This window comes from Gekko japonicus, unplaced genomic scaffold, assembly GCF_001447785.1.
Source record: "Gekko japonicus isolate JY-2015 unplaced genomic scaffold, Gekko_japonicus_V1.1 scaffold69, whole genome shotgun sequence".
NCBI classification, from domain to species: Eukaryota; Metazoa; Chordata; class Lepidosauria; order Squamata; family Gekkonidae; genus Gekko; species Gekko japonicus.
In genome coordinates, this window is record NW_015175972.1 from 1,729,133 (window position 1) to 1,753,015 (window position 23,883).

At 43.2% G+C, this 23,883-nt stretch overlaps 1 protein-coding gene across 1 annotated transcript in view; it reads right to left on the reverse strand.

Moving 5' to 3' along the window:
• Positions 1–4,582: 4,582 nt before the first annotated feature.
• Positions 4,583–23,883, reverse strand: part of PODXL2 (podocalyxin-like 2) — a 41,160-nt gene continuing 21,859 nt past the window's right edge. The window contains exons 3-8 of the mRNA XM_015426080.1: positions 21,103–22,037; positions 16,043–16,117; positions 11,913–12,069; positions 7,996–8,057; positions 5,134–5,313; positions 4,583–4,792 (exon numbers count right to left, since the gene is read on the reverse strand). Of these exons, the coding sequence (XP_015281566.1) occupies positions 4,583–4,792; positions 5,134–5,313; positions 7,996–8,057; positions 11,913–12,069; positions 16,043–16,117; positions 21,103–22,037 (1,619 nt within the window). The remainder of the gene's footprint in view (positions 4,793–5,133; positions 5,314–7,995; positions 8,058–11,912; positions 12,070–16,042; positions 16,118–21,102; positions 22,038–23,883) is intronic.

Consider the following 23,883-nt stretch of genomic DNA (forward strand, 5'->3'; position numbering starts at 1 on the left):
AAACTTTTACGGGAATAAGTTTTGTTAGCTATTAAGGTGCCTCTGGGGGAGGGAGTGTGGCATGGTAAAGCGCAATCTTGTCAGAAGGGTCAGTACTTGGAAGGGAGACCACCAAGGAAGACTCTGCAGAGGAAGGCAATGGCAAACCACACCTCTGCTTCTCACTTGCCTTGAAAGCCCCTTGCTGGGGTCACCATAAATCAGCTATGACTTGACGGCACTTTACATACACAGATAAGGTGCCACCAGGCTCCCTGTTTTATTTTGCGGCTACAAACTAACAGGGCTACTGATGTTAAAGCAGAAGGTATCCAGAGGTGACTCCATCAAGTTTTCTGGACTATTAACTGATGAAGATAAGAAGCTGGTCCAGCTAAAATGTGTTCCACTGTATAGTGTAATTCCAGATGAATTACTGCATTAGTCCATAGCAACAAAATAAATAGGAGGCCAGTGGCACACTGAAGACTCACATTTATTCTACCAAGTGCTTTCATAAGTCAGCGCTCAGAATGCCATTGGACTTCTGTTTTATTGTCTGCTGTATAGCTCCATTATTATCTGGCACTGCTACCTCCCCCTGTTTTGTTTCATGCAACCAGTGATGCAACCATCTCCCCAAATGAGTTTAGGGCTACGTTTTTATCTAATTGATTAAATATCCAGCATCATAGTACCAGTGTTTGAGTCTAGATTGCTTGGGGAGTGTTCTGCAAGCTTTCCTATTCACTTGGGAGTAGACCTGGTATGTAATTTCTTTTCTAAAAGCAATATATTGATTTCCTTTTTTTTTTGCAGTTTTCATCAGTGAAAACCCATCAGAAATACTCAAATTTACTCCATTATTGGAAGCAACTTGCAAGGGATCGCTATGGAACCAGACCACCTAGTTTTCAAATGAGAAAACTTTTTCTTTAAAATGAGCTTGTTCTCTTCCCTTTAAAGAAACACAAAAGATATGCAAACTGTTATCAGTTAACTAAGTTCTGAAATCCATAGTGGTGAGGAGACACAAGGACAAAACCACAGCAGTCAATTTGTCACTGAGCCTTACTCCTGAATACCACCAGAGGTCAGTGTGGCTCAAAGTAAAAGGCAAAGACAGCCATGAAAGTGCCTCAGTGAGGAGGAAATAAGGCATTCTTCTAGCTTGGTAATTAAGAGGCTCTGTCCTAAATGAATACATCCCATTAAAATGAAAGATAATTCTTAAAATTATAAAATGGATTCTGTAATACATTCTTCAATCAACTTTCTAAAAAGTCATAAAGATATCAGACAGCATGGGTTTGACCCAATGCCCCCTCCCATCCATTCGAGGAAGTACATTATGCTAATAAAAGGGATTAATTTTCATAAAACAGGCATTTTGCTTTTGAAGGTTGATTTTTTTTTTTTGGAGAAATCTTTGTAGAATACTGCAGGCCGATGTGGCTCTTCTCATTTCCTTTCATCTGCCTACCTCTGAAGAGGGACAAGAATGAACACAAAGCACCCTATCAAGTATGGCCATTGAGAAATCAAGATGTGGGGACTTGTATAAGCAATGAAGCAATTTTTTTGTGAAAACACCCCCATGTGGTCAGTGAAGATAAAAATCACATCATAATTCAAGATAAATCTTGGCCCATTCCAAAGAACTCTTCATCACTGAAGAAAGACCATGATGGCTTTTTCATGGAATAAGTGATTCTAATAAATGCTCTTACGTGAGGGACAAACTATTTCTTTTTTTTCTCATGGAAAGATGTACCAGATGAAGAACTTGGGATTTAGCTCAGGGACCTCCAGAAGGAAGTTGTCAGATTTTCCCTCCGATGCCCATTTGGATCATATGCAAGGTCTACATTTCTTTATGGACCTTGCCTTCTCCCCCATCAACTCTGTGTATTTAAGTGTATAAATGAGGTAGAGAAGCAATTCTCTGTACTGAAGAAATTATTTTATGTGATGGCACTCCATTCATCCAGATGTAATAAAGCACGATCATGGTAGTTGAAATGGTTTATCAGCGGCTATGTTTTTTATGTGACATATTACTGTTTATGTATTTTCATAGAAAGTTCTCAATGAGACAGCCAGTACATCATATACACTACAGCAAGCTGCTTAGGACCAGTGCACCCCAAATGGCAGCCATGTGGGCACCACTTCTTGTGATGTAAACCTGTTTGTGTGCAGCAGCTTCACAAACAGATTAGGAAGCTTCCCCCCCCCCCATGGCAATGCAAAGTTTCAGCCTAGTGTTCAGTAACTAGGTAGGCACAGATGCTACAAGATGGTACATGGTTCCCCCCACAATGAACATGCACCAGCTGGTGGCCATGAGAGGAATTCCATTTCTAAATGCTAATACGGGGGAGAACACCGTGAAGCATGCAAGCAGATGGGAGCCAGTGGGATTTCACCTCGGTATAAACAGAATGGGTGACTTCTTGAAGACTGACAGTGCAATCCTATGCAGAGCTACTCGAGTCTAAGCCCACTGATTTCAGTGGGCTTAGATAGTAACTGTACTTCTGACTGCCAGTTTAAGAGGTGACGACAGAAGAAAGTCCGGGATACCTGAAGTCAACCAGTTGCAGGCCTTAGGACCAGAGATGCGAGAGAAGGACAGAATAGCAGAGGATCTTTAAAATAAATAGATAAGCACCAGGTCAAGAGAGTTAAGTGCCAGCTGCTCACCCACAAGGCAGGAAATGCTATCCTAAAATAATTATAGGACCTAAATAATAAAAAAAACATTCAGATAGTTTGACGACTCCTTTGGAAACAGGCTAAGAAAGGGTTATTATTATAAACTTTACAGATACGTAATTTATTTTACAAAAACCTGTATAGTACTGCACTGAGATGACATTTGCACAGTATTTAGATATTTATATATGGAATTAAGCTCTCTTGACAAGAGATTGTTTTATGCTTGAAGTAGATCAGATTTCAGTGCTCAGAGTGAACTACAGATTAGATATTAATGGATTTCAATTACAAGTTCATTATCAGTCCTCATTAAATATACATGAATGTGTGTGTGTGTATGTGTGTGCGTGTGCATAAGAGACAGAGAGATCTTTTAAAGATCAAATACAGCCAATAATAAAGCAGATAGGGTTTTTTTTGTCCTTGCAATGACACAAGCTATGAAACTATTTTAGTGTAAGGCAGTGTAACGCCTCGAGGAAATGGAGCAAAAATATATCAGACCAATCATCATCTTTGAATACAAACATCCTGTATATGCAAGGACTTCTTAAGAACTGCCTGCTGAGAACCCTAGGGCATCCAAACTTGCCTAAAGCATGGCAAAGAGGCATTCATTCAGGAGATCTTGGATCTGATCTCAAGGGTATTACTTGAGTTAGCCCCAATTGTTCACACCAATCTATTCCTGTAATGCAGAAGGGAACACAAATCCAATTTGCTCCAAATGTACAGATAAGTGCATGAGGGTTTCCCATCTGTTTTCTCAGCTCAAACACTCACAAACTAAGACTTCACAGCTCTTCCTCATTTAAGATCAACCAAACAAGACTAGAGGCAGTCATTAGCCTAGCTGTTATAGTAACTCTGTAAGTGAGAGAGACCTCTCAGCCTGAGAATAAGAGGGGGGGGAGAAAAAAGACTTATTTTGCTATTCTGTTCATTCTCTCTAGCTGCCAGTCCAGGAGTCTTGTTGAGGAGATAGCAGGAATTCACTCAGTGTTTGAAACGGAACAGTTTTCTGAAGCCAGACTGTCCCAAGGTAGATCAGTGCAGGGCTGGGTCAAAGCCTGCAAGTTCCACGAGGAATTCTGAATCCACAAAAGAGAGTTTGTACTGCAAAAGACCATTGTTAGGTAGGGTGGTAAGACAATCTACCCTGTTAGAATCTAGAGCTAGTGCACGAGAGAACATCCAATAGTTGTGCAGAATACATTTGCTCTGCCTGAAAACAACCTTACAAAGAAGTTAAAAAAAATTACCAGCCCACAAAAAGAAATCCATTAGCCCAGCCACTTGTCCTTTTGTGCCAAATGGCAGCATGAGCAGGAAGCCGGCCAAACTGCTCACGAAAGAGAACTGTTGCTCATCCCGGGCAACTGGGCAGGACTGGCTAATTGCAAGACTGGCCTAACATACCACACCCAAAGCCTAGGCAAGAAATACGCACTGTTTTCCCTCGTTGCTTCTCCTATTGCACCTTCTGAGACAGGAAGCGGATTCAGCTCTCCCTGTGTGAAACCAGCTTACGGTTTCCACGACAAGTCATTCAGTAAATGCCACTTCTAAGGCAATGCTAAACCTTGACACATTTTGTTTTCCATACCTGGCCGTCCTCCACTCCTACCAAAGGGCGCGAGCAAGTGCATTTAAAAGTGATTGAAGCATTGGCGCTAAATGACAGCAACACACGAACACACCCCACCCCCACCCCCACCCCCTCTGCTCAGGGTGACCCTTCTGTCTCCAGGTCTGTGACGGTGCCTCAGAACTGTAATGGGCAGATCCATAGCAAGCCTGAAAAGAAGTTCCTGAGGAGCCACCCTCACCATATAGTCCTTAAGTCAAGCAAGAATGCAGTCAGGTACTTGGTCTTTTTTGTTTAAAGGTGTGTATCTTCTTCAAATGCATCACCCTCTTCACCTGCCCGCTTGTTAATGAGGACATCCCAGCTCTCAGGACCATTAATGGATGCCCCACCATTCACACTTGGCTTCTTCTCTTGCATTTCTGATTGGCTGTCACTGGCTACATCCAAAGTGGGATTGTCATGGCAGCCATTCTCAACAAAGCGTAGCTCCTCACCATGTGACTGGAAGAGAAGAAAAAGAAAAAGGAAGTAACAGAAGTCTGTCATTTGGGAAAGAAAGTCAATAGGAAGTATTCCCCAGCCTCAGTCTCTTGCAGAATACATATGCAAGAAAGACAAGGATGGGCTGTGGCTCAATGACAGAGCATCCACTTGGCATTCAGAAGGTCCCAGGCTCAATGTCTGGCATCTCCAGTTAAAAGGATCAGGCAGTAGGTGATATAAAAGACATCTACCCAAAAACCCAGAGAGCCGCTGCCAGTCAGAGTAGACAATACTGACCTTGATAGACCAAGGTACTGATCCAGTAGAAGGCAACCATTTATGTACACATAGGGACTCACCATGTTCTTCATCTTGGGCAAGCGCCTCTGCCAGCAGTTGTAGATAAGCCCCATGATAATGATGATGACACAGACTGAGCCAATAATGACCAACACCACAAAGAGCTTCCCGTAGTCACTATGTGTCTGGCTGGGACGTGACTGGCAACTTGTTGTGGTTGTATAGTTCTGGATTCCAATCTAAAAACAATCCATAAGAAGCGCAAGTGGTTGAGAGAATGGTAGTAGCCATTTGCAAACTGGTAGCCATTTGCAAACAAACAATGGCAAGCAGCAGAAACTCAGTGAAACCAATCAGGTTGAAGGCTGACGATTACCCTAAAATGTTATCATTCTGAGATTATTATTTGTTTTTTGGCTACAGACTATATCACAGGTAAAGCACTCTCTTTTACTTCTGTTAGAATATGCAGTTTTTCATTAAAGTTTTGGCAGATCTGTTAATTATGCAACTAAGGGTGCTCAACATAAAGGAGAAAGGGGTGCAATCCCAAGAATGCTTTCCTAAGAGTAATTCCAATTTAATTGCTTTCTAAAACTCTATGTTATATAGAGCATGAGAGGCAAGGTGCTGAATAAATTTTCTGCCAATTTACTAGTGCTTATTCCACATGCTAAAAAGAAGACGGGGAATGTGCCACACTCGACTCATCCCTACGCAGAGAGAGAGGGAGAGGGAGAGAACTCACGGAATTAAACAATCCTGATTTTTTTATTTTATTCACCACCACTGCCCTCCCTTTGTGACAGTTTAAGCCTGTACTCTCAGGGGGCAAAAGAACAAAGGAGGATCATGTCATTTGAAAGAAAGAGAAACATCAACTGTTTGCTAGTGAGCAAACATTCCAAACAGGCTAGGGATAGGAAGAGTCCTAGGATGTTGCCATCCATAGAGGGACATTCAAGAGAAGTTACAGGGGCTATGGACTAGGGAACTCAATGTCGATTGGAAATCTGCAGCCAGTGTTTCAGCGGTAAACCATTACTAGTAAATATAGAAGTAGTAAAGAGAGGCCCCGGTCACACAGAGAATTTCCCCCGCGAGAGGGACGGCTTGCCTGCGGATTAAACAGGCCAGATCATATCTCAACATCTGGGAAGCGTGGCGCTCCCATCTCCAACCCGTAGCTTCGGCCCGAAAAAGCAGAGTTAAAAGATACTGGGAACCCTGCAGTGTCTTCCGGAAAACGCGTGGTGCGTGCGGGCGTCTGATCGGGAAGTGCTGGTAGCCCATCGCAGCCAGCGCCCATCGCCATCCCACGCATGCGCACAAACGCGTTACTGCCATTTTGCCTCGCTTCGTGTGATCGGCTGCCAAAGGCCTGAGCACAGAGCCTCGGGGGACGGTCTGATCGCGCTACCGTGCGTCATTTTGCTCCGGCTCTAAAAGCCTCCCTTCCCCTGCGAATTATCCCGCTCGTGTGACCGGGGCCAGAGTATGTCTTCTCTTTTATCCCTCCCTCCCAGAGTCAATTGGTACTTAATTGTTTCTGTGTACTTCTTAATGTCCCTGAGCAGATTTTTTAACACTACTCAGGGTTAGAATTAACCAGTATTTGTGTTAGCTTTGATTTCCAGTTAAAAGCTAATCTGATTTACAAAATACATCTCATTGAGGGGGTGGCTTTTTTTAATCCTTTATCCTTTGGTACATCTTGAAACCCATTTTGCGCCCAGCATTGTCTAATCAAGTCAGCAACATGTCCTGTATTTCATTTTAATGTTCCACACACTTCAGACTACAGGCTTCCCTATCATGTCTTGAAATATTTATCTCCTTCCTTTTTTAAATAGTGAATCCCAATCTAAGGACAATTCCTGTGAACTGTGAAAGCCTGCTCATTTTTCTAATATTCTGGTTGGTCCTAATAAAACAATATCACACGACCTACGGTTTTTTATTTGTTCATCTGGAATTCCTGCAGATAGTGTTACATTGTTGTTACAATTATTTTGGAAAGTTAAAGGGATCTATTGGATATTAATTTGTGAGAAAGGTTACAAACTGTTTTCCCACAAGATCACAATATTTTGTAAACCATTTTTTCTCAGAGATTGTAGTTTTTGTTTAATTACAGATAGGAGAAAGCATATCGAGCCAGATTTTTTTAACTGCATGGCTATCTTTCCACAGAAAGACTCACTCACACTAACATACTACCCATGATATATAGACAAGATATCACATTGATGTCCCCAAACAGCCATTTGCAGCACTATTATGCAGCCGCTAAAATGTGCTTGTGGCATTCTTTCAGTGATCTTGCATAAATGCCCTGAGCCAATTTCCAAGCATTGCATGATCTAGATTTAAGAGCCACAGAACTTTATAATGACCCTTTAAAACACTGAATTGGACACAAGGCACTCCTAAGGGAACTGCAGGGTCATTTTTTCCCATTTGTTTCCTGGCAAGCACTTAGGGCACCTCAGAAATTGCTTGGGACAGTTCTGCTGATACAGCCTCTAAGCAAACACTGTGAACAGCAATGGTAAGAGGGTTCATCATGCCTTAAAGACTCCACAGGCAATACCTGCAGAAAGTTCTAACCAGTGTCACTACGACATGTGCATTTCTCTATTCTCATCAGTATGGACATGCAGGATTTCAAGGCACAACCAGTCTTGTGGGTTTTTTTAAAAAGGCCTTACAAAATCAGGAGACAACTTTTCAAATCAGCTTATGGAAAGTGGCATTTTGATGACTCAGCAGTTACTGGTTAAGAAAGAAGAGATTTCTGCAGCAAACTGCTGAGCCAGCTGTTTGCCTATTCTGGGCTCAACGCCCAGCTAGGTTGGGTTACTTCTTTTCCAAGTGGTCAATGGCACTGCACTATCTGCTCTGTATTTGAAGGTTCTTACCTCAGCTAAGTTTCTCCTCATGTCATCTAGTGCCAGGAGAACATCATTGGTTGGGATGACCCCTAGGAGAAGAAACACAGTGACAGAAAAATAGAAGTATTACTTCAAGGTGCTCTTCTTTAGGTTATGTACAAGTCTGGAGAAGCCTGTCTACACTGAAACAATATCTCCTTTGTGACAGTAGTGGCAGGCAATACCTATTGTTATTACTGGAAGTAGATCTGTTTTAGGATGCAAAAGCAAATTTAACAGCAGTTATGATGGGTATAAGCAAGGGCAGATAAAAGGATCTGACTAGATTTTTTTTCTTCCCATCACTGATATTTATTTTAAATATGATCAGAGGAATCCAGAATGTTTCACTAAGTGTTCCATCATCAAGTCCATGAATATATCTCAACCACAACCTGCTTTTTGGAGATTTTCAAAATACCCACGTATTCCAGCTGAATTGATGACCAGTGGACTACTTATCAGCTCAGTTTTCTTTTCATGTAAGAAAAATCTGTAATAGTTCCCTGATCATGAAATATCTAGAAACTGGTTGTCAACTTTCAGATAGCTTTCTACTTAAATTGGTGGGCTTCCAAGCCAGCTATGGGCACAGCAAGGCAGAATTTGAGCAACTAATAATGTTGTTCTCCAACTGTTTTTTTCCTTTCTTTCTTTCATACTATCAAATGCTAAAGAGGAAAGCCAGTGATATCATCACTTTCCAGGATGGAAATAACTTGTGTCCACAAGACAGGACCCAGAGCCCTTCTTCTGACAACTGACAAAATGACTGAAAATTGCTCCAGTTGCAGGTCCTGCTGGAGAACTCATCTAGGATCACTAGACACCCTGATCCCAATGTCCATGAATGGAAAAGCATACTGGTTCATACCAAAGGTGTAGAAAACCACCCTTTAAAGAACCACTTTACTGAAGAGGAAACATGACACACTTTTATGACGTTCTTTGCCTTTTGTACTCAAAGCCATTTTGTACTCAAGGCCTAAGGGCTTGTACTCAAAGAAGAAAAACAAACAAACGTATTAGTAAAACAAATGAGATTAGTAAAACAAATGTTCCAGCACTGTCCTCCAGACAATTAGTTTTTAAAAAGGAGGGGAAATTGGAACAGTAATGTGTTATCATAAGAACATAAGAACATAAGAGATGCCAATGTTGGATCAGGCCAAAGGCCCATCCAGTCCAACACTCTGTATCACACAGTGGCCAGAAATACCAGTGCCATCAGGAGGTCCACCAGTGGGGCCAGGACATTAGAAGCCCTCCCACTGTTGACCCCCCCAAGCACCAAGATGACAGAGCATCACTTGCCCCAGAGTCCCTATCTATACCTTGTGGCTAATAGCCACTGATGGACCTCTGCTCCATATGCTTATCTAATTCCACTTTGAAAATCCCTTTCCCAGCATGTGAACAGACATGCAGGCTTTTGAGAAGGGGGTTAACTAGCTAAGCCTTGTGCAAAATAGTGAGGGAGGGGATACAATCAGTCCCCCTCTTCTGCCTCTCCCAGGTAGACCACAGAAAGCACGTGTGAACTAGCCACACTAGGATGGGGGGGGAATAGAAAAGTTTAAACTTTACCTGCCTTTCACTGCTGATCTATTCAGATTAATAGCCAACCATTGCTTTATTTCAGTAAAAAAATTCAGAAGACTCTGAATATGGCTTGTCCTCTAGTTTGGCTCTTAATCTCCATGATATTCTCCCTCACTCAGGCTAGAATTACATGTTATCACTGCCACACAACTACCACCAAAGCAGCAGCTCCTTCCCACAAAAAAAAACTTTAGTAAAGCAAAAACTGTGGAAACGGCATCATTGCAATGCAAGTTCCCTCATTTCCACAAGTAGCAGCCACTGAAGAGTGGGTACAGAAGAGAGGCTCATAAGCTGCTACTTTCAGCTGTGTTCACACATCAGCTGTAAGATGAACTTCCAACCTGACCTCTCCCACTATCAGTCAAGAGCAGCCAGTCATCTTCTCCCTGCTGGGATCCTTGGTATGCCCACCAGGGATCTTTAGTGCATGGCCATTAGGGTCTTGCTTAAAATAAGGAATTTTTGGCAAGTCTCAAACCATAGAACTGGGTTTCAAGTGTTACACATAGATCATTTCCGGAGTGCCATTGCTCTCTGAAGGAGAAATAAATTTTTACAATCCAGGCAAGAAGAATTAGGAAATCTGGCTAGTGACATGAATGTTATGTGAACTGAAAGTTGCATTCTGACCCAGAGAAGGGAATAAGTAACAGACAGTTTAAGAAGAAAGCTATCTGAAAGCCCCAGAGACACTGCACAAACTCAAATGAGTACGAAGATGAGGGAGTAATGGGAAAGTATGAGGAGCAACCAAGGAAAACAAAGCTAACATAGAGCTTTGAAAACTAAAAGACAAGGTTCTAATACAATAGGACAGGAGGGCTCTGGCAAAAGTCCTCAAACAGGAGATATGTGGTCTTGAAAAAAAATCTATGAGGACAGTTGCCGGTGGAAACTGCCATCAAGTTGCAGTTGACATGGGCCCCCGTCACACGGGGGGGGGGAGACATGGCCAAAGCGTGGTTTTTTTGAGCCGCACCAAAAGAGACTCGCGGTGGCGGGATCAGACAGATTCCCCAAGCCGCCGCGCAGTCGCTCCCCGGCATGATCAGATGCCGGGGGGAAGCCACGGAACGGAGAGCAAGGCAGCTGGCTGTGCATGTGCCCGCATGCGCAGTTTGGCTGGGAGCCTCGGGCACGCCGGCGATCCCATGGCCGCCCTTGCTGCGGAGTTTCAGGTAGGTAGTACTCTTTTGTAGGTTGTTTTTTTGGTAAACATTTTATTTTTAGGATATATTCAACAAAGTCCAACATTTGTATTACAATTCTTATCCCTTTATATCCTATCCTTCTCCCTTTCCCCCCCTATGTATGGCTTCCCACAGTGCTACAACCTCCTGCATAATCCTTAGGTAACTCTTAAGTACTCCTCTTTATCTCTACATATTCAATAGGTAACTTGTTTTTTCACAATTTTCTATACTCAATAGTCATCAAAGCAAAATAAATTGTCTCTCACATCCCAATATTTTTCCAAGTATTCTTTTAAATCTTTCTAGTCTTCAAAAAAGTCTTCTGCTGCCATATTATTCAATTTCCTTGTCATCTTATCCATTTCAACCATAAAAAGTAGTTTTTTGATCCATTCTCCAATTCCAGGAACTTCCTCCTGTTTCCAACTTTGTGCATATGTCATTCTGGCAGTCACAATCATGTACCACATAAGCGTCCTTTTCGCCATGTTATTTTCTAGGGGTTTTTTTTTTGTTTTGTTTTTTTGATGCACGGTTTCGCCCGGAAAGGACGGATCAGGGACAGGTGCGCTCCGCTTCCCAGATGTTGCGGTGTGATCGCGCCTGTTTGATGCACCCCCGATCCGTCCCTCTTGCGGGGCAAAACCTCCCGTGTGACCCGGGCCATGGTGACCTCATAGGGTTTTTTAGGCAAAAGATGTTCAGAGGTGGTCTGCCACTGCCTGCCTCTGCATCACAACCCTGGACTTCCTTGGCTGTCTCCCATCCAAATACTAGCCAGGGCCAACCCTGCATAGCTTCCAAGATCTGATAAGAGTGGGCTAGCCTTGCACACGACAGCTCATACCTTGAATAAACCTTTGCTGGTCTTAAAGATGCCACTGGACTCTAACTTTGTTCTTCTGGGCTATCTAGGTCAGAGCATGAGGACGGTTACAATTCATTCATAGATCCGATTGCATTTATCAATTACGTGTGACAAAATAAGCAGCGGGATAGAAAGCCATGGAGGGGGTGATCTTCTCAGAGGAAATTTGGAGTACAAGATGCCCTTCAGAGCCCTTTCTAAAAAGAACCAACCCTCACTGCTTTTTCAAACACATTTACCGTGCTCTCCAGCCAAAGTCATTAGCAGGTGCTTGTCATTCTCATTGGGTTTGCTGAGAGAGATCCACCATTGGTTTTGCAAGCCATTTTCATATCTGGAGAAAGCCTCCTCCACCAGGGCCAGCAACTGTGGTCCCCTTTCCAGTCGAAACTCCTCCTGAAACAGGAACAGGCTTTTGAAAAGAGGGTAACAAGATACCATGAATTCAAGTACTGTCCCTGCAATATGCCTACTGGCAGAAGATACCAGTGGACACAGACTTTCAGGGGGGAAAGGGTCTTAAAGCTAGGCCTCTAGGGTACATTGAGAAGTTCGGTGCTGCTAAGTGGAAAGTGATACACATTGATACAAAAAATATGTAACTTTATATATATATGCTGATGGGGTCTGAACATGTTGAGACCAGGGCTCTAGTCGGGGGGGAGCTCTCAGGTACGGAGCTCCGGAAGAGAACCTCTAGGGGGCGGGGCGGTCACGTGGTGAAGCCCCGCCCCTTCTTTACCCCGCCCTCTGCTTCGATCCTCATTCCGTTTGGGAATGAGGATGAAGCAGGAGGGTAAGTAGCCGGGCCTTCTGACACACTTCCGGTGATGTCAGGGGGTGTGGCCTTCTGTCACTTCCGGTGATGTCAGGGGGCGTGGCATATGCAAATAAGTTATGCTAATGAGTTATGCTAATGAGCTCCGGCAGCTCTTTTTCTACAACAAGACCCCTGGTTGAGACTGAGAGGGAAGGAAATCTTGGGGTTGTGGTCGAAAGTTTTATGAAAATGTTGACTTCAGTGTGTCGCAGCAGTGAAAAAGGCAAGCTCTGTGCTGGGGGTTATTAGGAAAGAAATAGAAAATAAAATGGTCCATATTGTAATACTTTTGTATAAAGCTATGATGTGGCTCCATTTGGATACTTTGTGGAGTTCTGATCACTGTGTCTCAAAAAGGATATTGCAGAGCTGGAAAAAGCACAGAAGAGGGTAACAAAAATGATCAAGGGGTTGGAGCCCCTCTCTTATGAGGGGTGCCTAAAAATCCTGGGACTTCTCAGTGTAGAAAAGAGTTGGACCGTTGGTTTGGTCCAGCAGGGCTTTTCTTATATGTTTACAATGTTCACACCTCCCTATAAGAAGGACGGGTTAAAAATGATTAGATAACCCTAGAATCTGGTTATATAATTTGGGGTTTCTTCATGAAGAATCTGGATTGTCCAATTACAGAATATATGGATACTGAGATGGGAAAGTTACCCTAAAATTTAGAGGGAAAGCAATGGAACCTTCCTTTGAAGTTCCCTGAAATGTTGGATCAGGCCAAAGGCCCATCCAGTCCAACTGTTACTGGTGCATATACAGAAATCCAGAGAATGCTTGTGAAGATGTTTGATGGCTGAAACTAAATAAGTATTGGCCTGGCCAGAATGTGCCTGGATCCCACAAACACCACCACAGAGCTCTTTGCAAGAAGGAAGAGATACAACTAAGCAACACTTTAATAGGCACATAACCATAGCTGAAGGTGAGACACCTGCTCAGACTGCAGGTCAGACGGAGGCAGTCCCATCCCATTGATATGTTGTACATCACTTGGCAGTTCTTCTCCCACTTTTCCACTTCTGCCTTTCTATTCTTGTTCACAGTTGCCGTGCCAACCCAAAGGCCACCCAGATTATGAATACATGCTAGCTCTGGTGGTTGCCATAGCAACTTCAAGCACTCAGGGCAAGCACAGGCCTAATCGGAAAAGGCAAGGAGGAGTCAGGCTCGAGTCATAAAGGCCTATCCCCACCATGTCTGGCTAGGCAAAGGGCATGGGTACAGGCTGATGAAAACTTATGCTGCCACATCAAGGCACTCTGACAGAAGGGGAGTGTGGAGAGGATGTGGGTGTAATGCTTCCCTCCCTGAGGATACAAGCCTGGGACCACACAGTTAGAACTGTGGCCTAAACTTTTTGTCTACACACAATCAACCAAAATACGACACAAACAATTTTAGGAGCATCACAGCTTACAAGGGAGTGAGAATTTGTTCCCATTGCGAATTCTGAGTTGTACCGTATCAATGACCAATATGAAGGACAGGAAAGAATACCTAGTACAGAGTAGCAGGAAAATATTAGGGAATTCTGACAAAACATAAAAGGTGCATTGCCAGGGGAGATGAAATAGGTCCAGAATTTTTTTTAAAAAGGGTCTGTGCTAGGTCCAGATGTCCGCTGTGTATTTTTAGAATTATGCAGTTTGACTGTGTTGTCTTCAAAACAAGGTTTTAAAGGACTTCAACAAGGTTTTAAAGGACTGGTTTATCTAATGGTCCATCAAAAGTTCTTAAGGTGAATGGGGACCTTTAACAGGAAAAAGACTTTGGATCATCAATTAACTGCAGCTTTACAGGATTGACGGAGGAGTAATGGATTAAAGGACTGTGTCCGGTTAACAGGCATGAGATAGTAAACAAGATAACTGGGAAACAAAAGAGGCACTTAAGGAAGATTTAATGGCAGCAGGCTGGCACTCTGAAATGATGACATTGGGAAAACACCCACCTTCAGTTCAAGCATCATCACTGAGAGATGCAAAGGAAGTATGCTAAACAACAGCATTGTAGCTACCAGTAAAACCCCCCAAAATGCTATACCTTTATCTCATCAAGCTTTGTTAGGCCATTACTACAACCAACAAAGCAGGCTGGGTTTTTCCCTTACGAAAGAAACTGTCTATCTTTCTATCTAGTCTATTTTAGCTGATCAGAATGCCTGCAGCAGTTCTGTTTTTATTATAGCTAAAGTACTCATCACTGTCCAATTGCTTTACGTTAATAATACAGCTCTTACAGCCAATTTGGCTCTGAACAGTGTCACACTAAGACTAAAAAAGGGGGGGGAAACCAATTTTATTTAATACATGTGTCTATATAATATAATATATAATATAAAATTTAATGATTTCTAATCCTAATCGACTGAGAGAAGAACTTGGCAACTGCCAATGTAATATTAAATTCCACCCCTGCAAAAAGAAACCTCAAATTATTCAATTCACACCTAGAGTCCTGGATAGAAGGTTTTATCCAACCACCTCTTGCCTCGTTGAGCAAATCACAGTCAAACAGACAACGCTGAAGGGTGTCTATTTGGCCAGAACCCCACTGGCCCAGTCGCTCAGAGGAAGGCACCTTATTTAAGTGTCCCACTGCCCAACTGCTTTAACACGTGTAGATCTATCTATTCCCAGCTAAATAAAACCTTGCAAAATAGACAGAGTCCTAAAGCAACATCTTTCTAGATAATCACCCCAAAAGAGAAAGCAACCCAATATCTGGAAAATTTGTTCCGTGTCTAGGGTCACCAATGGACCATGGGGAAAATGGCTTGTCCACTGTTTTCCTTTTCTGGCCTGTTGCCAGAATGAAATGGAAATGAATGTTCCTCCACTCTAATCTTTTTAAATACTTGCCCACAAACAAGGGCCGTGTAACTCAAATCTGTGGAAGAGCCATTTTATATTTTCATTACTTAGCTAGCAGTCCCAGTAGAGTTACATCTATCTAAGCCTGTGGATGTCAGCTGTTTAAGGCTTTTTCTTCACACCCCCAAACATGCTGCAAGTGAGCCAGTGAATTTAATCAAGGATCTGACTCACTATAATCAAGCATGGCTAGCAATGCAGTCCCAGGGCCCTAGGTTGTACAGCTCTGGTCATGGCTATCTAATGTAACTTATGGAAGCACCAGGGTATTATTTTATACTATCTCGTGTGACATCACTGTAATTGCTTAGAAAGGCCAGCCACAGGGTTGCTTCTCATGTTACTTACCAGACACACAGGGTACACGTTCTCAAGTCTCAGCTATGTGATGTGAAAAATAACAAGACTCACACATCCAGAGAAGCTTTCAAAAACCCATTTCAGAGATCCCCAGAGCAGTATGTTTGCTATTTCCTCATGGCTGGCTTCCATGCTGCTTTAGTAACATTTAAAAGAATGAATTATCTAGCGTTGACAAGATCAAGATTTTTTAAAACATCTTCATACAAGTTGATTGCTTTTCATCTATGCCTCCTTAATTTTAGCTTTAAGGATGTGGGGGGGGGAGAGAATAAAATGCACTAAATTATAGAAATAAAAAGCCACTCACACACTCAATGTTATCAGACATGTTCAGGATGATGTAATTTTTGCCTGCCAGGTTGCTCCAGTCTTTACAGGTCACCTGGAAAGAAACAAACAAAAACAAAAACTGCCCCTGAGTTTATTTGAAAATGATTTTGAAAGAAGTACAACTCTGTCACTTACCAACTTTGAATCAAGTCAGTCTGCTGGTCTTTCTAGCCCCGTGTGTCTACTCTGATTGGTAGCACTCTCTTGCTGACACCATGAGAAGAGCAGCTTCAGACATTAATAATATGTAAGAAGACAGGAAGTAAAACCCACTCACACTTCCTATATTTGTGCATATTATTAATGCTCAAAGCTGTTCCAAGGAGACACGCATTTAAAATTATATTGAAAAGAAATCTCCTTCCCAAATATCCTTTCCTTAATTGGGGGTGGGGGACAACAACAAAAAATTCGGATTAATTTTTTCCACCTCCAAGTGAATGTTCTGAAATAAAGCCTCTTTGTAAAGAGCCAAAATGAGCCCTGGTGTAGTACAGTGACCAAAGAATGAACCAGGAAATCCCTGATTCAAATCTCATCTCCACCATGAACTCATTTGGTGGCCTTAGACTAGCTCTCCTCTTGGCCTCAATGCCACTCTCCAAATCCAGAGTACTTTACAGGGTTCTTGTAGAGATTAGAAGATAAAGTATGTGAAGTGCTCTGAACTCATGAAAGCATGATACAAATGCTGTGAAGTGTCATTATTATCCTCTTTTGATGTCCCAATAAAATATAACAGAGGGATAAGAAAGCAAAGTTTTTCTTGCTTCTCAGTTATCATAATGACATGCTCTAGTTGGTAGGTGGAATAATCTCTTTAGGAGGGAATACCATATAGTTTTTGTTGCACATTCTATCCTTTGTCTACTTTACTGAATACAGTAAGATGACGAGGCATTTTATGCTAATCACCAGGAGACTATTTGGACACAGTTAAGTCTGCATTTTAATTCTCCAGATGGAACAAAATGCTAAGATTCCAAGGATGTTCAAAGACATGTCTGCTTGGAGTGAATGGATAATCACAAAGCCCACATTCTCATCACACAGCACTAAATGTTCTTATGCATGTCCATCATATAAAAGGCAAGCAGGCCACCTTGCTCCAGTATGGGCAATTACTTATCCATGGTTTCCCAAACAGGACTGAGCTAAGAGAGACGTACATAGTTAACCCCCGGTGTCAGACAAGGATTACAGACATCTTAAATAATATAGCAACAGAGATTCCACAGAGGAGCCAAGAGCCACTTTCATAACACTTTTAGACTTTATAGCTGTATCTGAAATATGTCTCTGCAGACTTTCATTAGGAAAGCTGGTAATTTATTTTGAGAGTATGTATGTTATTTCTGTCTCTTCCTTTCACTCCCTGCTGTCTTCTCAGGTTCAAATCTGCCCTTGTGGAACCCCGAACAGGCAGCAAACTTTCTGAATTCAAACAACAGATTCTGTAAGTCAGGAAAATTGAAAAAAGAAGCTAAATGTTTATGGCTCAAATGGGCCATATCTAGGATCCTGCTCCCGGCAAATAGTGTAAATTAATCTCAGTTTAAATCAGTCGGGGAGAAATATTGGTGGATCTGTGTGAACAGGAATTTCTCACTCAGTCAAAATGCATTGGTTTTGAACTAGCATATGAGAAATAACTTTCAACAGGACAGAGGAAGTTTAAAACAATACTAGAAACACACAGGCTCTTCATTTTAACAGAAGAAGCATGCAGAATTACATCACAATCTGAGCTATGGTTGCCAGCCTCCAGGTGGGGCCTGGAGATCCCCTTGGAATTACAACTGATCTCCAGACAACAGAGATTAATTCCTCTGGAGAAAATGGCTGCTTTGGAGGGTGGACCAGATGGCATTATACCTTGTCGAGGTCCCTCCGTTCACCAAACCTACCTTCTTGACACCAACAAACCTTCAGGGATTTCCCAACCTAAAATTTATAAACCCAATCTGAACACAGTTCACAATTCTGGCTAATATTTATGAAACCACCATATTGGGCATCTTCACAAAAATATTTCATGCAGGTCTCTAGTAGATCTGTTACCTATATTTTAGCTTTGCCTTGAGCTTGTGCCAAGAGTGCAAGGTATGAATGTGACCAATATGTGTCTTTAAAGAACTATGGCTCACCTGAAACAATTTCCTTGAAACTGACCATAGGTTCAAGCTTGGCATAAAAAGTCTGCTAAAATCTATTTTCTTAATTTTTACTTCAGAAAAAAGTATGTTTACCCAGGCATAACAATAACTAAGATTGAGAAGTATGGTTGAGTTGCCTCAACAAGCAGGAAATTTAAAAACATAAAATGACAACAGTTCTGTTTCGGGGGGGGGGGGGGACATTCCCTGCAAACCTAAATAAATTTAGTGCAAACCTAAATAAATTTACACTGCTTAGGGCTGCACAGTTACTCACCACCACTAGCTGCTAGGTTTTGGCTGAAGTGGCAAGACGTATTTCAAAGACAAAACCTGAAAACCTCCTCTTCCTCATTAACTCTTGCGAAATGTAAAGTCCTCAGATCAGGATTTCAACATGAAAATAAAATCCCAGACTCAGCACTGTTTCTGCACAACAAAAGGATACCCCAAGACAGTACCCTGGTGGATGTTCTATCCCTGCCCTTTCTATTATACTTTTTAGATCAGGGGTGTCGTCGAACTGATTTGTTATGAGGGCCAGATCTGACATAAATGAAACCTTGTCGGGCCGGGCCATGTGTGTCAATAAATGTAGTGTCAGGTAGCGGAGATATAAACTTTATAAAGGACATAGACAAACACTATTAAAGATTTTTTAAAAAACTTAAAATAAACCATGCTTAAAATATTAGCACTCTTGCAATATTTTGTTTATTTAACAGTCTCTGATAACTGACACCTCTTGCTATGAATTATTACATCAAAATCTGGAGACAATGTGCTGTAGCAATCTTGAGTATGCTGTTCAGGTGTTGTTCTGGTGTGTAGCTGTAATTTGCAAACCTACTTTTGATTTATTGACATTCATTACAGAAATCTCATGGTCAATGCTCTGCGCCTAAGACCGAAGGGAAAACATGAAATGGTTGGGCACTGCGAGCTTTTGTACATAAGTTGCTTCGTGTGCTGGTGAAGAACACGTGAAGGCACCATGACAGACTGAGGGCTATGTGTTTGTCTACAAAACTATAGTCTTCCCCAGAGAAATAACTACAATTCCTATGAGGCAGTGCAAGGATAGAGAGACAGCAATGTATAGTGGTCATTATCAGTCTAGTATCTGGGAAGTCTAAATTCACAATCCCCAGCCTACAAAGGAAATGTGCTGGGTGAACTTGGTCTGGACACACACTAATCCACCTCACTGGCTTGTTGTTATTCCTCATCTAAATAGTTCACATTGCTTCATACTGAGAAAGACTGTATCATGAGGGCTTGAATACAGCAAAAAAGAGGAGGGAAACCCAGGAGAGCCCTGGCATAAGGAGCCCCACAAAACACACACACTTTCTCTCTCTCTCTCTCTCTCTCTCTCTCTCTCTCTCTCTCTGTAGTAAGGCAAAAAGCTCATACCTTGAATAAAATTTTGTTGGTCTTAAAGGTGCTTTGTATCTCTCCTGAGCGACTGAGGGAACTGGGCAAAGTAAGCACTTATTCTTTCCCTCATTCCCCAGGGGGAGAGAAGGGGGAGGAGCCCCAGCCAATGGAGGGAAGAGAGAGTTGGCTAAGTGGATAATGTGCGGACTCTAATCTGGGAGAACCGGGTTTGATTCCCCACTCCTCCACTTGCAGCTGCTGGATGACCTTGGGCAAGACATAGTTCTGACAATAGCTGTCCTTAAAAGGCAGTTTTTGAAAGAGCTCTCTCAGCCCCACCTACCTCACAGGGTGACTGCTGTGGGGAGGGGAAGGGAAAGGAGTTTGTAAGCCAGTCTGAGACTCCGAGTGAAGGCCAGGGTATAAATCCAATCTCTTCGTCTTCTCTTCTTCTTCTGTGCGATCGAGAGAGCCTAGCAAAGCAAGGTCTTACTTTTTCCCTCCCTCCAAAGGAGGGGGGAGGAGCCTCAGCCAATGGAGAGAAGAAAGGCTTTGCTCTGTAGCTCCTGTGTGATTTAGAGAGCCTGGCAAAGCAACCTGTGACACAGAAGGAAGCAGGAGAGTGGGAGAAGGAAGCAGATGACAGCCAGTTGCTCACAGGCTGGAAATGAGCCCTGTGGGGGCCGGACCCGGCCCACCGGCTGCATGTTTGACACCCCTGGTTTATAACCCCTTCCTCTAAATTCCTGGCATATGATAGTAGCATCATGGCTGCTCACCATGTGATGCAGGTCTTCCATCAGGGAAGAACGTCCGAATATTATGGCAAGGAGTAGGATGGAGAATTTGCCATGGCAGTAATGTTTACAGCTTTGGAACTGTACAAACTACTTTTCCTAGATGTGTAGTTAATGGGACTCCATGAAATCACCACAAGCCCTACTAAAATATCCCCTTTTCTAGTTACAGAAAAAGCAATTAACACCTCTAGAGCTTCTATGATTTTATCAAGCATAAAAACTTTAAATAACTTTTATAGTTCAGGCATGTTAATTTGTGCTAGTAAAAAAAAATTGGATTTTGTCCCTAAGAGCTCTTGAAATTCTCCTTTGCAAATCCTAAAAATACATCTAAGAAAAAACTGGATTTTTAAAAAGTTACTCCCTCTATTGTGCTTAGAACATTGCTGATGTTTTATTGTTTACTTTGCTTTGTTTCTGAATTCGAATATCATAGTACTGACAGTAAATATAATTTAGTGTCTTGAACCTCAGCATCAAAGTATAATTATAGCTGTGTGACATCTCTTATTCATGCCTGTTATGACTAATAGAACACTGATTGACTAAAAAAAAAAAAAAAAAAAGGTGTATGAATAGTATTCCAGCATATAGGAAGTATAACATAATTTTCTAGGATTTGTTACCTCCTCCAAGCCTTTGAAATAGGGCTAAGTTATAGTTATAAACACCACTCCCATATTTGACCCTTATATCACTACCTGCGGCAAACTCCAGGGCACTCCAGTAGACAACACTGCCATGTGGACATCTTCAGTCTGTGGTACAAAACTCTGTTCCGCAGTAGCCGTTGCTGTGACTGGCTGCTTTGTGCTGTTCCAGGCAGTGGTAGGGGTAGGAGCCGGCTTATCAGTCCAGTCGACCGAAGAGCTTGGGCTTGATGGGTTGCCGGGAGTCCTGGACACAGTCTCCGTTGCTTGGAAGCCATCCCCATGAGATGCTGTTAGCAGAAGGTCTTCATTCGTCTGCTCCATTTCAGCTGTTTCTGTGGACTCCATGGATGCTCTCCCTTCTGTGGAATCTGCTTGGCCCAGCCCAGCTCCTGCTGTGGGCTCGGGCCCTTCCCCTCTTGTTGTGGCCTCCACTTCTTGCACATCAGCTTTCACTGTAGCTGCCGTTGCTATAGCCTCAGCTAGTTCCCTTCCTGCTCCTACAATGGCCACTGTACTTTCTGAAGTGCTCTTGAAAGGGACCTCAGAGACGCCCTGTGGTCCTTCAGGAGTGGCTGACAAAATGGAGGACAGAGGCAAGAGACTGGGCCCCATGCTGCTCCCTAAGTCAAAGCCCGAGGAAGCATGCTCAGGGACAGACTCTTCCTCTTGTCTCTCTAGCGCAGCCTCAGTCACTGCACTCCGTCTGCTGGTGGCTGTGGACAAAAGGATGGAGTACAAGGAGTCCTGGCCAGTCGTTTCAGGGAAAATGACTTTTGGTCTTTGGCTGCTCTGTGGTGCTCCCTTTGACTGGTTTATAGGGAGAAGCCCTTCCTCTTCCTCAAGGGTACTGGTGGAAGGTGTTTCAGAATCAGGCTCAGCGGCATCACTCGGCTGATGAACAGCAGGCACTTCCCACTGGTTTTTAGTCTGTGTCACATCTCCTTTAGGCAAGGCCTTCTGGGAGGCAAGTGGGACATTGTAATCTGAAAAGAAGCAGAAGAGGCTGTGAATAAACAATCAGGACTTGGAAATGGGACCTGATACCCCTTGAATCTTCTTTCACATCTACCTCTAAGAGATGCTAGATGGATATCTTTTTATTAGGAGCAGAGTATTACAATTGGTCTGTCATCCCTATGCACTTCAAATTCTCCTGTTCTGTCAAAGGATTTCACCAATTCTTCCTTTTGGTTCCTTCTGTCCAAACTTTTATAAGCAGCTTTAACTTTGTCCAAATCTTTCCTCAAAGCCCATTTTCCCTGCAAGGCTATAAACGTCTAAAAACAGTATGTGCCCAAACAAGCAGAGCGAATTTTCAACCATCCTCTGCCTACATTACATATACTCATTTTCTTGCCCTTCACAAGACCAACACGTAACACAAAAAAAAATCTGTTTATGACATAAAATTTATATGCACTGCATCATCTGAAACTGAATTCCTGGTAGGTATTGATGTTTACCAGTCTTGGAATCTACACATGGTGGGCACTGGTTCCAGGTAGGAGTTTCTCTTTATTCTACATTCGGGCCAGCCCCAACTTTCAAGTATCTCACGGCCTGCTCTGGAATTCTGAAGGCTGCAGTGTGTCCAAGGCGGTTTAGGGCCCCGGCTTCCTCCTGGCCTCCACAGCCATCTCCTGTCCCAATGGAGGCTGCGATGGCACAGCTGGGGCTAGGGAAGAGTGGGAGCAGGCATCTACACACACAAACTGGGGGAAGAAGCGCCAATGACCAGCTGGTCCATGCCTGGAAAGACACTGCCAGCGAAGGTCAGGGAGACAGCCACCCTGGTCCCAGTGTGGCCCAGCAACCTGCTCTGCAACCCAACTGTGGGGATCATATCATTGGCTGGGGCCAGCCTGAGAGACTCTGCACAGGCCAAGAGTGCTGGCTAGCCCAGCCAGGAAAGCACAGGGGGGGGGGGTGCTGCAGTTGATGCCACACCCCCAGCAGTGGCCAGAGTCAGAGAAACACCACAGGGGCTGGCCCAACCAGGGAAGAGGCGGGACGCATAGGAAAGGCCCTGCTTCCACCAGTTTCTACCTAAGTGAGCAGTTGTGGCTGGGTAAAGGGGGGTGGTCAAGAACCCACCTCTATAGAGGATTGGGTCCATGGTGATTGGACGGGGGGGAGGGCCACAACCCTCTAAATGGCAAGCTTCCCCAAAGGCTGGGGAGGAAGAGGGCTAGAGTGCTCTCTGCTAAAGGCACAGGGGGTCCAGGGTGCCTACAACCCCCTCCTTGACCCATTCTGAGGCCTGAGAAGCCTCCCGGGGCAAGGCAACATGACAGTGGAGGACCAACAAGGGGGGCCATGAGTGAGGAGCGTCACATAGCTTTTAAGATAATTTGTATATTAGGATAAATTGTTCTGATTATTATAGTCATTTCCCCCCCATATTCATTCTTTGAGTCCTGGTTCACTAACACACCACAGGTTGGCCTAAATAGGTTTCAAAGTCTGCCTTCTCCTCTCTGTCCAATCACAATCTGCAGGGGCATGCTTGAGGGGGGAGGTTCGGTGTTGTGGGGAGAGAGGAGTTGCACTCATTCATAGGGTTCCTATTTGCCCACTTAATGGAAGGAGACCTCCAGGCAATTTCAGCCCTTCGGGCAAAGGGAGGGCACGATTATTTTGGAAAGAAAAATTAAAAAGAAAAATAAGGCCTTGTATACAGACCAGAAGTTCTGACCGTAGAGTTCCTGACAATTCCTGGAGTACCCATTAGTTACAAGGGTAGCTCTAGCAATTGCCAGAAGCTCTATAATAATCATACTATAGAGTTTCTGAAGATTGCTAGAGCTATCCTTGTTACTTCCATGTAGC